Source organism: Sturnira hondurensis, unplaced genomic scaffold, assembly GCF_014824575.4.
Source record: "Sturnira hondurensis isolate 20B ecotype Veracruz unplaced genomic scaffold, ASM1482457v3 Scaffold0004257, whole genome shotgun sequence".
Taxonomy (NCBI): Eukaryota; Metazoa; Chordata; class Mammalia; order Chiroptera; family Phyllostomidae; genus Sturnira; species Sturnira hondurensis.
In genome coordinates, this window is record NW_028076888.1 from 1,606,819 (window position 1) to 1,622,868 (window position 16,050).

A 16,050-nucleotide genomic window follows, 5' to 3' on the forward strand; every position below is an offset into this window, starting at 1 on the left:
GATGTGGACATCGCCAGAGACAGCTCAGGGACAGGGCGAGAGCCCCCATCTCTCTGCCACTGCCAAGCTGAAAAAAACTGGGCAGTGCAATGGCCCAGACACTCCTCCCAGAGCAGGGCGTGCCACTAGCGTTACGACCTTGGACAAGCCATGTAACTTCTCTGTGCATCCATTTCCCCATCTTTAATTCTAGCGGCTACCTCACAGAAATGTGGGGAAGATGACTGAGCTACTCCATGTAAAACATCTGGAAGAGTGCCTGCCACATAGTAGGTGCTCTGTGAGCAGTAGGTGTTATGCATCAGGGCAGAAGCCACCTGGGCCCTTACGGTGCACCTGGAGGCAGATGCCAGCACAGACCAGGGCAGGGGCTGAGCGTGAGGCAGGTCTGGAAAGCCAGAAGGTGACACCTCTGGGCATCTGGCCTTTGCCATACTCACCCTGGAGGGCTGCTTGTCCCCAGAAGCAGGCTCCAGGTGTGAAACTCAGGTGGCCAGAGAAAGAGCAAGGCAGTCGCCACCCCTTCTGTGGCCCAGGTGACATGGGAAACCCTGGGGAAAGGAGTGTGGGATGCCTTCCTCAGGCACAGGGCGCCTCGTTTTCCCTGGGAGAGCCCCATCTCCCTCCTCCTAGCAGTTAGCCCAGAAGTTGGCATACCTAAAGCTGAATGGTCCTCATCCTCCAACCCCACAGGCTTGGGCGGGATGAGCAACAAGCGGATCACCATCAACAAGATTCTGTCCAACGAGAGCCTTGTGCAGGAGAACCAGTACTTCCAGGTGAGGGTGGGGCTTTTATTATTATGAATCCACACCGTGGTCGCCTGAACGCTCACCTCGTGGGGTGGACGGAAGCGTCCGTGAGATGCCGTGTGGCCAGCACTCAGGGCTGGGAGTGATTCACTTGCTGAGCACTTACCAGTATTATTGCTGGATCTTCTCCCTCACTGTCTTGTCACTGCTGTTACTGAGAGCTGGGGAGGGCCAGCGTCCTGGGTCTGATGCTGCTGACAGGAGTCGAGCTGACGAAAGTGGCGGGGATGTCCTCTCACTTTTCCTAGCGCTGCCTGGACTGGAACCGTGACATCCTCAAGAAGGAGTTGGGGCTGACGGAACAGGACATCATTGATCTGCCCGCTCTGTTCAAGATGGACGAGAACCGCCAGGCCAGAGCCTACTTCCCAAACATGGTGAGACACTTGGGACCCCAAGCCCTGTCCAGGCCCATCACGGGGCAGCCAGGCCCAGAAGGCCCCCTAGGCGGATGCCGTCCAATCAGAAGGCCCGGGTCCCAGTCCTGGCTGAGATGCGGTGTGGCCTCCCCCACCCACCCAGGCACTAGCCCTCTCTGGGCTTCATTCCCTCTGAGGGGAGACATGCTTGTCTCAGCTGCCTCACTGGGCTCCTGGGAACCTTTACCTTAAAGAGCTAGGAAGGGCTGTGTAGGTTAAAAAGGCCTTTATGGATGGACAGGGGACGGACAGGGGGATTCTAGTTATAGAGAGTCTTCTGTGAGATAGAAAGAGATTAGAACACACACATAGATACATGCACATATACACTCACCTACATGCATGTGCGTGTGAATACACGTGTGCGTGTGCATGCACACACTGGTGTGTACATATATAGCCATGTGCACAGGCATGCACATGCACACACATACAGATACAGGCTGTCTGCTTTTCCGCTTCTTTCATGCCTAAGCTGCTTAGCCCCCTCTACACCTCAGCTCGACTTTATCCATAAAGTGGGGATAAATCACAATACCTGCTTCACAGGTTGTTGGGAGGGTCCACTGAGCTTAGAACAGAGCCAGGTGCATAGTAGGCGCACACTGAACAGGGGCTGGCGCCCTGCCCTCCATCACAGGTGAACATGATCGTGCTGGACAAGGACCTGGGCATCCCCAAGCCCTTCGGGCCCCAGGTGGAGGAGGTGTGCTGCCTGGAGACCCACGTGCGCTCCCTGCTGGAGCCGCTGGGCCTCTGCTGCACCTTCATCGACGACATCTCCGCCTACCACAAGTTTCTGGGAGAAGTGCACTGCGGCACCAACGTCCGCAGGAAGCCCTTCTCCTTCAAATGGTGGCACATGGTGCCCTGACCCGCGGGGCTGCTGCGTGCCAGGGTCAGCCTGCCGAGACCAGTGCTGTGGCCGGGCCGGCCCTGTGATTCTGATGATCGAGAGAAGCCCATCCGCGATAACCATTGAGAAACTGCAAAGAACAAAAACAGGGACATTTATGACTCACAGGACCTGGGAATTACAAAGCACACGGGGGCCACACGGGGAGGTCGTGGGGAGAGAGAGCACCGGGCCTGGGGTTCTGCTTTTATCGGGGTCGAGGGTGGGGGCCTACTTTCCCGGGCTTCCCCTTTATGGGAAAATTTAAAACATGCGAGGGGAATTTTAAAGCACGGAAGAGGGAAAACGGGCTCCCCAAATGGTCAGCTGTCAAACTCAACCAAGATCTCTACCACAAAGGGGCCTGCGGGGAAGGGGTCAGGTGCGTGGCTGGCAGTGAGATTCTTTGAGATAGCCATCTTGGAAGTGGGCGCTTCAGCCAGGTACATGCATTATGAAAAAAAGGAAACCGGCTCTCAGGGCTGCACTACAGGGGACTTGTCACCTCCCTGCTTTCCTGAGCTCTGTCCTGGGGCCTCCCCCTGCCTGACCAGGTGCACCGGGAGACCTTCAGGAACTGAGGAGGGATTTGGGATATCTGTGCCTTGCCCTTCCTCGAAGACCCCCAGCATCCACTGAAGTCACCCCCATTGGGCCTCAGCTCTGTCCTCCCTGGAAAGCAGCTGGGCATTTGGTCAGCAGCACTATAGCCCTCACATGAAAAGCAAAACAAAACTTCAAGCACCCAAATCATTCCCCAAAGAAGCCTTGGTCTCCTGTCCAAAACTGAGTGAAGGTAAAGGAAAGGAGGTTCAGGGCTCTCCAGTTCTCCTGGTAGCCATGCCCTGAAGGTCAAGGTAGACCACATGGAAAGGGACCCTGGGACCCTGATGCACCTCGACCTGCCATCGTTGTTTCAAACTCACCTCCTTTGGGGTTCCAGGGGGTTGCCCCAGTCATTCACTCCTTACCAGCCTCTCCCAGCCCCTCCCGCTTGGCTTTCTCTCTGCAGTGTTGACACCATGGCTGAGCCTCCCCATTCCCGGGGGGCCCAATGATGTCACCTAGAGCCTCCCCTGGAAGTAGATTTTATCACCACAGCCTTCTCCCTTTTTGAGATGATCCTTGTGCCTCATCTTTCTCAAGGACAGGCTCTCCCAGGTGCTCGGAGGGTTCTCCCCAGACCAGCACCCTTGTGGCCTGAGAATTCAGTGCACAAAGAGGCCCTGGGGTCAGCCATATGCATCTTCTCTTGCCTGGTTCTCAGCTCTAGGGCCAGTCTCCAACCTCCCTCCTCTCGGTGCCTCTGCTTCCTGTTCCTGACACCAGCCTCTCGGGCAACGAGACCAGGACTTCCTCACCACTCAGACGCCCCCCCCCATATAGTTAAAGGTCCCCTCCCCAGACATCATACCCAACAAGAAGGACCTGGCCTAGCCTCCAGCCAGAAGGCCTTTAAGCTTACCCTACAGCCAAGTCCAAGCTGGCTGCTGGCCTGAGGGATGGATTGGTCATCCCCCCGAAGTGCACCAGTGAGTCAACCCTCTCGTTGGATCCTAACTAACAAAAGCTCCTTCAGGGTCAGCTGATGTCAGAAGAATAAGTGTGTCCCAATTCCACGTTGAAGGTCAAAACAAACCAATTTATAAGCAGTGAAAAGATGATAAAGTTGTATTCTTCGGAGAGAGGGATTTTCTTCCCAGGTTATTTCGTTTAGTCATTGAATGAACATGTGTTGTGTGCCTACTAAGCGCCAGGCACAGTGCTAGGTTCTGAGGATTCCGTGGTTTGCACCAAGCTGGACATGTGGTCCCTGCCTCATGGAGCCCCTCAGTTCCCAACGTGCCACGTCCACCCTTAGACGGCCAGCATTTACCCTTTTCACTAAGTGCCCTTTGGAAGTGCCAGGCTGCTGTATTCAGAAAATGTACAGGTCCCAGCGCCCTCTGCCTTCAGTCTCAGTGAAATGGGAGGCAGAGGGGCTTCATTAAACAGACCTGCTTCCCCTCCAGCTGGGCTGGGACCACCCAGCAGATCAGACCCCCAGCCTTCAAGGGATGTTGTGCCCCTCGTGGGGACAGTGGCCCCTGCCGTAAGGGGACAAAGCCCCATATCTTCTCTCCAACCCCAGAGCTGGAGACACCAAGTGCCTATTTGAGGGTGCTTTTCCAGAGACTTCGCGAGTCTGTCGTGAGTGTGTGTGTGTGTGTGTGTGTGTGTTTGGTTAATGTGGGTTTTCAGGCTTGCTTTCGTTTCTCTGTAGCCTATCTTAAGGGGAAGTGATTGCCTCCCATGTGGAGACCCCGTGTGTTTATAGATTTTTCTGAAGCTCTCCCTATCGAGAAGTCGGTAATTCCTGGTGACGCTGGAAGCGTTAGGGCTCAGACACCGGCTCCCACTTGTTCTCCAAGTCACCTGTGTGACTGCCCTCGGTGCAGACTCCCCGCTCCCCCAGCACCACAAACTCATGGCTCTTCCTCACCCCCCCACCACTTCCTGTAAATGTAGGCCGAGAATATACTGTGTTGCAAAACTCAGCAAAGTTCCCGTTTCGACCTTTATTTTGAAATACTTTACATGAGAGGGTGGGGCTGTCTTGAAGATGGAACAGTTTCAACCCTCTGGACAAGAGGCCGTGAATCAGATCAAAGATGGGAGAAAGCACCAGATACAGCAGCAACGAAACGAACGAACGGTCGGAGGGGAAGTCTTGTGGCTGCGGGTGTGATGTCCACCGCCACTTCATGGGCACAGCCCAGAGTGATGCAGGCTGCACTCTACGACCCCTGCCCTTCTGGGCACAGCGTCAGGGCTCTCAGCAGGTACCTCAGGCACTGGGAATCCCCCGCACACTCAGGGGATGTGTGTCACATGGCCACCACCCAAAGTCGAGACCAACACCTATGCCGAGGTCTGACTGTGTTGTTGTGGAATTCCGCAGTAGCAGACCCTGAGATGAGCATTTGAGACCAGTGATTTATTAAGGAAGTATGTCTGGGAGAAACCAGGGAGCGGGGAAAAGGAGCAAGATGGGAAAAGAGAAGAAGCACAACAAGAGTGTGATTTCAGCTGCAGCCTCAGCCTGCCCAGTGGAGAGCTCTGGAGCCCAGGAGGCAGCTCAGAGTTTTGTGCATCTGCACCAGCTGACCACTGGCTGGGAGAACTCAGCTCTCTGAATGGGCACGGGGCACTCGAAACCCGCAGGTAACCATCTAAAGGACACCACAGCCAGCTGTAGTTATTAGCAGCAAAGTCACAGGAGCTGGGGATGAGCTCACCAAACCAGAAGAGGATCTGGGTAGTGCTCAGAATGTATCCACTGCTCTGGGTAATACCGCGTTCTCATAATATGGGATTGTCACTCACAGGTGTTTATGATTTGACCCATGGTATACAAATCCATACAGCATAGCCATAGTATAATAGGATCTTGGTGAACAAACTCCTGGGGCCCTAAAATAGAGTCACCTGTTTGCTTGCTAGGCCTAGAAGCCACCTCCAAGCCCATCGGAATACACCTGGCGGCTTCTTACCCCTTCGTCCCATCTTGGGCTTCTGGATTGATGATCTGCTGGAACCACTGCAAAACAAAACTCACTAGTTCTCTTACTCCCAGACTGAACTCATGGGTCCAGCCCTCTGAGGTCACTCTTCTCTTTTATACCCAACGAGTGTGGCCCGAGCCACAGCAAGGCCAACCTTCAGTGGGGTTTCCTGACCCACCTGTTTCTGAGAACCCCCAAGGGGTGCTGGTATGTGAAATCCATATTGGCGGTGTCTTCGCATTTGGCCACTCATCTCAGAATAGGTGAAAGCCACCCAGAGACTTCTAGAATAATAGTTCCCACTAGAAACATACTGCAAGACACATAGGTCATTTTAAAATTTTCAGTGGCCACATTTTAAAAAGTAAAAAGCTAAGGAAGTTCACTTTAATAATATTTTATTTCAACTAATATATCCAGAGTATTGTCATTTCAACATGTAATAAAACTTTTTAAATATTTTGTAATCCTCACCTGAGGAGATGTTTATTGATTTTAGAGCGAGAAGAGGGTGAGAGAAAGAGAAGCATTGATTTGCTGATGTCTATACACACCCCAGTCTGGGATCAAATCTGCAAACTAGGTATGTGCCCTGACCAGGGATCGAACCCGCAAACTTTTGGTGTATGGGACAATGCTCCAACCAACTGAGCCACCCAGTCAGGGCAAACCTTTAAATAGTAATAAAATATTTTACTTTTTTTTACAGTAAGCCTTTGAAAGCTGTTGTATATTTTACACATACCACATTTCTATTCGGACCAGTCAGATTTTAAATGCTCCAAAGCCACAGGTGGTTACCGCACTGGGAGGTGTAGTTCTGGAAGCCTCTCCGCCAGACTGAGCCCCGGGGGTAGAAATAGGCACATTTCTTAAAGCCCCAGAGTCCAGCCAGACTACCTGCAGTGGCCAACAAAAGTGTATCATTATAATACCAAAAAGAGAAGTATAAAGTAAGCACCGGTCCTCTCTGCCCCGGTGTGCCGAGCTTGGTCCCTCTAGCAGGTCCTCTTGCCTGGACCATAGCTGCCGCCATGGCGCCTGGTCTGGCTTCCTTCTCAGCAAGGGGCATGCCTTTGGCCAAGTCAAAATGGGAACCCCACCAGCCCATGGGAAGGGAGAACCTAACTCCCTCACCTCTGGCCTCCTTCCCTTCACCACTCCCTGGGACACAACTTGGTTCTGCATTTTAAGGTAAGATGTTGTCTTGGGGCCCCAGGTGAGTCCTCATTACCCCAAACCCTTCATTCCAGATCTGACCCACACCATGGCATAGCCAAAAGCCTGGGGAAGTGGGGTTCTCCCCACCCCCAACAAAAGAACAGCTAGGGATGAATTCCACCTCCCCAGAGGGACTTATCCAGGATCCGCACCCTAGAGACATTAGGTCCAGGAGACTAGTTGTTACAGAGCAGACCCAGGGAGTGCAAATGATATACTATTGCCAAATGGACCCACCCTTGGGCTCTGGCGGTCCCCCACCCCGCACCAGGTTCGCCTTGCCCACCACCAGGGAAAGACATCTCTCAATGCCAGAGATTGGTGAAAAGGAAAGGAATTATTTATTTAAAGAGTTATACAAACTTAAGAGTAGTGACTTAATGTCTTCGTTGAGATCCCAAAGTCCTTTAGAATACCTACAAACGTACAGTCCCTCCTTCCCCCTCTGCCCAGTCTGGGGTACAGTATCTCAAAAAAAAGAAATAGAAGCCCGTGGTTCTTCTCTGCCCAAGCCACATGGTCCCTAAAAGCCCCCACGTGGCTGCTGTGCCTGGGTTTAAATCCCCGAGCCAATCTTCCTCTGCCACACCATTTCCAACTCCTCCCACAATCGACTACACCTGCCAGCATTCCCGTATCCTTCCAGCTTTACTGGGCTGCCATAGTAAGTCCGGGCAGGCGTGGCCCTGTGGTGTGGAGCCAATCATCTCCAAGCTCTTATGCAGACTCTGTAACCAGGGGGAGTTGCCTGCCAGTTACATCATGGGTTGAAGTCACTCCCATCCCCCTGGCTCAAAGCATGGCCACAGCTGTTTCACATGTTTGTGAAACCAGTTACAGGTTATAGATATGTTAAATGACCATTCTAGAGGTTATCTGCAAAACTGTTGCTATGCAAAACAACCCTCAGTGGCCCTGCTCCATGTGTCCCATCACCCAGCTCAGACTTGTGGGGGCAAGGACATCCTATATATATTTTTTCTAATATTTTCTGGACACCCTGAGTTCTGGACCCCATTAAATCCCTATTTGGGCCCCTTGACTGTACCCTGTTACATAATGACAATGTTATTTGTAACTAAATATAGAGAGTGACGCCAACGGACAGCTAGAATCTCTTTTCCAGCTGGGCAACCAGAAAGATGACATGCTCGGGCAGAGGGCTCAGCTCTGCAGCCTCGCCCCCAGCCTGGCTGGTGGGAGCAATCAAAGCCCCCAGCTACCTTTTCAGGCCTGACCTCTGAGCACAGGGGCTGATTTTCTCTAGTCACAAAGCAAACTGCCAGGTTCAGGTCAAACCTGCTTTGCCTCAGCCCCTCACGCTCTGCAAGCTGAGGCCGACTCTATCACAGTGGTGGGCGTACCCCAAGACGACTCTCTAAGAATAGTCCCCAACCAGGTCCAGGCCCTATTCACCAGCATGTTGAAAAGACACATTGAACCCTTAAGAGGAATGTTTTGTGTTCCTCCTGGGGCACCACTGGCGCTCAGCAAGTATATTTTGGATGAAAGGATGAACTACCTGTTCAGCCGGGCAATAGAAGCAGAAATATCAGCCCAACCCCATGTGCAGTAATGATAACCACCATTGTTTAAAATCTGGCTACATGCCAGGCACCTACCAGGTTGAACCACAGGAAATGCCATTTGGAAGATCAAAATGGTCACACACAGTGGATTTCGTAGGGTTCAGCCTAATATTTTACACTCATCATCTCCTCTAATTCTCACAGCAAATCTGTGAGGTTACTATTATCCACGCTTCACAGATGTGGAAACTGAGGCTCAGAGAGGACGTGACTTGCTCAAGGTTACACAGCAGGAATTACGGGGTTCACACTTAGGTGGTCTGACTCCAGAACCCCCCTGCTAATTCCCTGCTCTTGACGACCTCATCTTAGACATAACTTCCTAACTCAAGTTCAATGTCACCATTCTCTTGTTCATAGATGTTGCCTTTGCACCAGTCAGTGTTTAACATACTAGACGTCCTGTTAGAATCTTACGGTAAGAAAACCCCGCTCCCTATAAGCAAGATGTCTGGAGATCACAGGGTTCCTCTGAGCCCCTCAAAGGCAACAGAGTCCAGAGAGAAATGGCCTCCACAGAGCAGAGTATGTGCCCTGCAGGTCTTAGCTCAGAGTAAGATGTACTAAGATTTAGTTGTACCAAATCACGAAAATCAAGTAATATTCGTTCTTTTACCCATTCATTCTTTTTTTCATTAACGCTTACTATAAACATCTATTGTAGGTACAACTAGACAGATCATGTTACTGTTCATCTAAACCACAGCGAAAGGGGGGACTACAAATAGTCCCACCGGGACAGCAGGTGAAAACCACAGCCGCGCTGGGTGAACCGGGATGCCTGATGTCCTTGGAATGAGACGTGATCTCAGCCCTGAAGCAACTGACGGCTGAGCCAGGGAGACCGACCGGAGAGCCAAGAGGCAGACAGGTGGAGTAGGTGCGTGATAAATATTTGCTGAAAGGGGAAGTAACTAAGGCACAAAAAGCTGCGGGTTCACACGCGCACAGAGTTGTTTCCAGCTGGGAGAGTGTTCATGTGGGCTAGGATGAGGGCCTGCTGAATGCACGTAGGGACAGGTGACTGGGGAGAGCAGGGAGAAAGGGCTGCCACGCTGAGCACACATCCAAAGGGGGGTGTGTGACATGTTTGGGGAATGGTGACCGTGCAGTGGCTAAGATACTGGCTGAGGTCAGACTGGGGACACTAGGTTTGAGCAACGGGAACCCCTAAAGGTTTGGAGCAACTGTGGTCACGTGACCAACCCTGGACTTTAGAAAGAGGACAGTAACATATATTTCTGTATTGCCATTAAGCTGATAGAAAAAAACATTTTAACATACCTGAGTAATGATCAAACCATGGTATATTCCTACATGTAGCTATTTTGAGGCACATAGAATGAAATAGATCTGTGTGTACTGACAGGGAAGGGCTCAGAGGCAGAGCACTCGGTGGTGGTATTCTTTAAAGAAAAGGAGAGCCCTGGCTGGTGTAGCTCAGTGGATTGAGCACGGGCCTGCGAACCAGAGGATTGCTGTTCGATTCCCAGTCAGGGCACATGCCTGGGTTGCAGGCCAGTTCCCAGCATGGGGCACACAAGAGGCACCCATACATTGATATTTCTCTCCCTCTCTCCTTTCCTTCCCCTCTAAAGATAAATAAATAAAATCTTAAAGACAAAAGAAAGAAAGAGAAGAAGGAGAAAGAAAAAAGAACATTGAGCAAAGCCATGGCTTTCTGTAGAAACATACATATATACAAGGACTGTCCAGAAGGTATCCAGCCATGTGCTATGAAAAATAGAGACATTTATTGAAGAAGATCCAAGATACTAGAACCTTGTACATAGGACAATGACGCCTCAGTCCCCTTCAAAGTAGGCAGCTTGGGACCTCACACAGTTCTCCCAGTCACCATCAGCTGCCCCATCGTATTTCCCTGAATCTCATAGACGGTCTGAAATCTCTTCCCTTTCAGAGGTGATTTTAGTTTTGGGAAAAGCCAGAAGTCCTAGGGCGCCAACTCTGGCCTGTAGGGAGGCTGAGTCACCCGGGTGATTTGATGCTTTGCAAAAAAAACTGCATGAGATGTAATACATTAGCGGGCACGTCGTCGTGGTGAAGCTGCCAGTCACCAGTTGCCCACAGCTGTGGCCTCTGAATCCTCCTAATAGTTTCCACAGAGGAATGTTCAAGTTTAATCTGATGCAGATTTGTTGCCCTGCTTGCTCAGTCATTTTTAATGCAAAGGCCACACAGTACACGTGTGCACTCAGTGGACTCTACTGCCCCCATTGCCTAGCAGAGTGAAGTCATCCATGGTCACGCACGCACATTCCGGTCCACTCTCCCTGGCTGCCAGGTTAAATGGATGAAGCACAAACCATTCTTGTTATATTAACAATGGCTGGACTTTTTCTAGACAGACCTTTGTATATACATGCAAAGAAAAGGATACGGAACCAATCCCTTGTAACTGACAGTAATAATCACTTCTGGGAAAGGAAGATGACTAAGGGGATTTGAGCTAAATTTATCTATGTTGTATGAAATTTTTACATAGTGAGAATTTAATTACATATGTATTTTTAAATAATTGTTTAAAACTATCTGAATCCCTTGGCATCTTATTTATGCTGAAGTCTCCCCCATCGTGGTTAGGGTAATCTCTTCCCCCTAATAATTCACAGTTCTTTTAACCTCTTTTCTTCCCCCAGCTGGGCTTCCTCCCTCCAGTTTAAGATTGATAGCTTCTCACAGACACTACTTCATTTACTCCCTTCCCCGTGAGATGACTATGGTTCTTTGTCCCCACTTTACACAAAAGTAAACTAATGCCACCCTGGCTGGTGTGGCTCAATGGACTGAGCGCCAACCTGCAAATCAAAGGGTCACCGGTTCGATTCCCAGTCAGGGCACATTCCTGGGTTGTGGGCTAGGTCCCCAGTGGGGGGGGGGCGCTAAAGAGGCAACCATACATTGAGGTTTCTCTCCTTTCTCCCTCCCTTCCCTTCTATAAAATAAATAAATAAAATATTTTTTTAAGAAAATAATGCACAGAGAGTTTAAGTCAAGGTCACACAGTAAATAACTGGTATAACAGGATTTGAACTCCTGAAAGCCCACACACTTTCCCACTGCACCTCCCTGACTCTCTAGAAGGTCAACTTGCTTTTAACGCTCTGCATCCCCTGATCTGTTCTGTTGCCTGTGAGCTGACATGTCTCCACTACAGACAAATGTTTACCACTGTTCCTTCTCTGCGTTTCATTACATGGTTCTGTCTCTGATAGGAAGGGGTGCCCAAAACTCAGATTCCACTGGGACGGGACTTGTGTCATGCACTGTGCTGACAAAGCACACACCCCTGTACGGACCCAGAGGACCGAGTTAACCGCTAATTTGAGAATATGCTGGTGATGTGGCAAGCAGATGGGAGTGACCCTGAGATTAGCAGGGTGACTGCGCTCTGTATGTGTGTGAGTGAGTGTGTGTATGTTGCTACAGGGGCCAGCAACGTGACAGTCCCCGGAAGGCCTTAGGCCACTTGCTAAGTCCGAGCAGCTGAGCTGACTTCAGCTGTGTGAAACGCAGCCCCATCTGCAGTAGGGGTGGCTCGTGACTTTTGCTCCGGGAGTTCCACAGAGTCTGCTCATGAAATTAGAGAAGCCTGCAGCATATGATTGTCCCCGTCCCAGTCGGAGAGAATATTTTGAGCAGTCTAATTATATGGTAGGGTTTAGAGGGAAGAGGGTTGTAAGAGCATGTCGGAAGGGGCTGTTCTGGGGCCCTGGCAGTTCCGTGGGGTGAGGGTGCCCTCTGCAGGTGGAGCCGGGTGCCTGCAGCCGCCGCGTTCCCATTAGCCTTGGGCACATGCCCGAAGCACTGTTATCTCCCTCAGGGAGGATGCGGACCTCCTAGCTAGGTGACTTAGGGGGAGTTGTTGACCCTCCTGAGGCTCAGTTGCCTCAACTGTAAATGAGAGACAACAATCCCTACCTCGTGGGGGTTCTAATGATTAGAGAGGGAAGATGTACCCAAAGGGCTCAGCGGAGGACCAGGTAGGCCCGAAGCCCTCCAAAGGTGGCCCCTACAAGCAGCAGCAGCAGCGGCAGCCTCAGCATCACTGTCACCCGCACATTGAACAATAACGGCAGACATGACCACCAAGTGCCTTTACCAGGACAAAGAGGACCCGGGATGGCTGCTCCCAGTTGCCTTGACGGACTCAGTCCTCTGGTTTTTCTTAGAGAACACTGTCTTTACTTCAGATTTTGCATTTTTACTTTTTTTAATAGTGCATTAAAATATTATTTATCTTGACCAAATTTTTGACCCTCTTAAATTTTGTGCACTTATCTTGCCCTAGTCCTGACCCAGATATTAAAGTTGCCTGAGCCTCCACGGAGCTNACCCGGGATGGCTGCTCCCAGTTGCCTTGACGGACTCAGTCCTCTGGTTTTTCTTAGAGAACACAGTGTTTACTTCAGATTTTGCATTTTTACTTTTTTTAATAGTGCATTAAAATATTATTTATCTTGACCAAATTTTTGACCCTCTTAAATTTTGTGCACTTATCTTGCCCTAGTCCTGACCCAGATATTAAAGTTGCCTGAGCCTCCACGGAGCTCCCTGCTCCCCTAACCACCCACCCCACCCCCAGTCCCTCCCTTCACCTTCTGCAAGGAACAGGGACAGCGCATCCTGTTTCTATCTACTCCTTTATTCAGCCAACAGCCATCAATGCCTAGCTTCTATGGGCTAAGTCCCAAGCCCTCCGTGGAAACAAACATGGATTTGTTCATTCACTGAGCATTTGTTGGTCCCCTGCTATGTGCCAGGCTCCAGGGACACAACAGTAAACAAGATAGACATAGTTCTTGACTTCCAGTGTGGGCAATGAGGACAAAAAAATATGTTCATAAGGAACTAAAATTAAACTTGCAAATAACAATACATTCTATGAAGAAAATTAAGTGAATGGGGCCTGGCTGGTGTGACTCAGTGGATTGAACGCCAGACTGGGAACCAAAGCATCGCTGGTTCGATTCCCAGTCAGGGCACATTCCTGGGTTGCAGGCCAGGTCCCCTGTAAAGGGCGCACAAGAGGCAACCAACAGCATTGATGTTTCTCTCCTTCTCTTTCTCCCTCCCTTCCCTTCTCTCTAAAAATAAATAAATAAAATCTTTTAAAAAGAAAATTTAGTGAACAGGCCATGCCCTCAGAATGCCCACAGTCTGGGAAGACAGACATATAAATGGGTGATTGTTAAGCTGGGTGTGTGCGCGTTGACGGCGGATCCAGAGAACTGATGAGGGTGGCGAACCAGTGATCTCTTGAGGGAAGAGAAAGCTGAAGCTGAATCCTAAATGTAAATGACGAGGAACTGGCCATGTGGAAAAGAACTTTAAAGGGCACTTCAGATCCAAGGCATGAAAACAAGCCAAGGCATGAAGGTGAGGAACAAGGAGGGAAGCAGAACGGGCTTTATCACAAGGAAAGATGAGACTGGAAGGGCCAGTGGGCAGGCCCGTCCTGGAAACCTGGGAGGCTGTGCTGGAAGTTGGGGGGCTGATGACGCGTGGTAGGGGAAGAGTCAAGGGCCACATGGAGTTTCTGGCTTGAAGACTGGAGGGGTGGTGGCACCAATAAAAAGGGAGCTACGAGCTCCACGGGTGGTAGGTACAGCTGGGGGCAGTGTGAGTTTTGAAGGCCATTGGGACACACAGGTGGAGATGCTCAGGAGACGACTGGACAAAGGGGAAGGGTCAGCCAGAGAGATGGAACAGAGCAACAGTGAGGGCAAATGACATCCTGAGTTTTGAAGGAGAAGGCCCCTGGGTCCCACTAGAGGGATTAACTGGAGTGAGGCGGGTTTTCCTCAGAGGCAAATAACTCACCCAGGCAACAAAATCATCTGATACTCCCTTCTCAATCCAGCCCTCCTTCGCCCTCTGGCTGCATCGCACCCAACCAGCTTACCTTAAATCACAAGACACTAGAAATAGAGTTGATAGTATAAATGGCGATGCTTTTGTTTTTAATTTTTAATTCTGCACGTGACTCCCAGCCCTTAGGGAAGAAAGAGCTCCTGAAGCAAGATTCCCACCCATGATGGCTCAGCTTTCTCATTATCCAAAGACCGAGAAAATCTATAAAGTGGGGACAGCTATTCCAAGCCAAAGGGTTGTTAGGAGGACTAAAGAAGGCTGTTTATACAAACACATTCATAAACGATGAGGTTCAGCATAAACTTAAAGCATCTCGCAGACTCGTGAAAAGCAGCACTTCAATTGCTAGACAAGTGGAAGCAAACAGAAAAACCTGGGGTCTCATCACAGGACACTTCGGGAAGACGCGTCAGGGGCTGGCCGTGAAAACCTCTAAGCCTCTCCTCAGCTGTGCTTTTCTGGGATCCCAAAGTTCAGGGCGGAGGTGCAGCTGCCCAGGAATTTACTCCTCCATCACTTTGAGCTCCCCAAATCCCCATGAAGCCCAGGGATGATACTGGGTACGTGGGCCCTTTGGCACCACGAGCCCCTTCATAAATCAAGGTCTCGATTCTGTTGGCCTCAGACTGTTTTTTCCAAGGTGACCTAGACAAAGTAAAAGGGTAGCCACCTATGTAGGAGTGGCATCTGACTTTGAGATGAAAGAACCTGAAAATGCTAAGAGGACCAGTTACTGGAAAGGCAACTGGCTAGGAGCAGGTGTGTGAGTTAAGGGCCGTGGTCCCCACGGATGGGTTGTGGTCAGGGCAGGGGATCATTAGTCATTGCAACTGGTCCAGGTGTTACCCACCTGGTTTTTCTGCTTTTCTGGGCCTGGGGTTGAAATACAGCTGAGACCTAGATGTTATCTTCGGGGAGGTAACCTTCTGTATCCGGCTATTAATTTCACGGCCAGTTTGTTTAGCTGTCTGCCTGTTTCTTATTCCACTTGTCCTGGCTTACTGGCCTCTCTCACAGCAATGTTCTAGAAACATGTCCCTTGGAGAAAGAGGACACTCTTCCTTCATCTCAGAAGACAATTTAGCCAGGAGAAGTTGGAGGGAGAGTGACAGTGTGGCCTGAGAGGTCCATTTGGGAGACTCAGAGGAGCCCTATTCCAGAGCTGGGTCAACCCCAGAGAAAAGTCAAGATGGCCTTGGCCTTGTCACCAGTCACCCCCAAGGCAGCCCCCCAAGACTGCCATGTGAATCACAGAATCTTAAAGTTCATTGGCCCAACAGCCCAACAATACAGGCAGGGACACAATAGGCCAGAGACGGGAAGAGACTTGTCCAAGGTTACCAGCTTTGAGGGGAAGATTCACGGGTAGACCAAGGGCACCAGGCTATTTCTCCTGGCCTCACCACATACCTCCTTCACGAGGCCACATGGCAATGTAGCCAGGTTCGAGTCCAAGACTTTGAAAACTTAGCCCCATTCAACCAATTTGTCCGGCCACTTTAATTTCTCCAGTAACATCTAAATGAGCTATGAGAGTAGAAACCAAAGAATGTAATAAAGTGCCCTTCATATGTCCAAAACAAGTGGGCAGAGAAGGAAGAACATCATTCCTGAGAAACATAGGTAGCTGCAAAGTTAACTATCTACATACCTAAGTGCCTCAGGACACCAAGG

The 16,050-nt window shown here is 50.4% G+C and overlaps 1 protein-coding gene across 2 annotated transcripts in view; it reads left to right on the forward strand.

The window, feature by feature from the left end:
- PADI2 (peptidyl arginine deiminase 2) overlaps positions 1-3,779 on the forward strand; it is a 40,041-nt gene extending 36,262 nt beyond the window's left edge. For both annotated transcript variants that reach the window (XM_037045094.1, XM_037045093.1), the window contains exons 14-16: positions 694-779; positions 1,061-1,189; positions 1,872-3,779. In XM_037045094.1, coding sequence (XP_036900989.1) covers positions 694-779; positions 1,061-1,189; positions 1,872-2,105 — 449 coding nt within the window. In that variant the 3' untranslated portion in view covers positions 2,106-3,779. The remainder of the gene's footprint in view (positions 1-693; positions 780-1,060; positions 1,190-1,871) is intronic.
- The last annotated feature ends 12,271 nt before the right edge of the window (positions 3,780-16,050 follow it).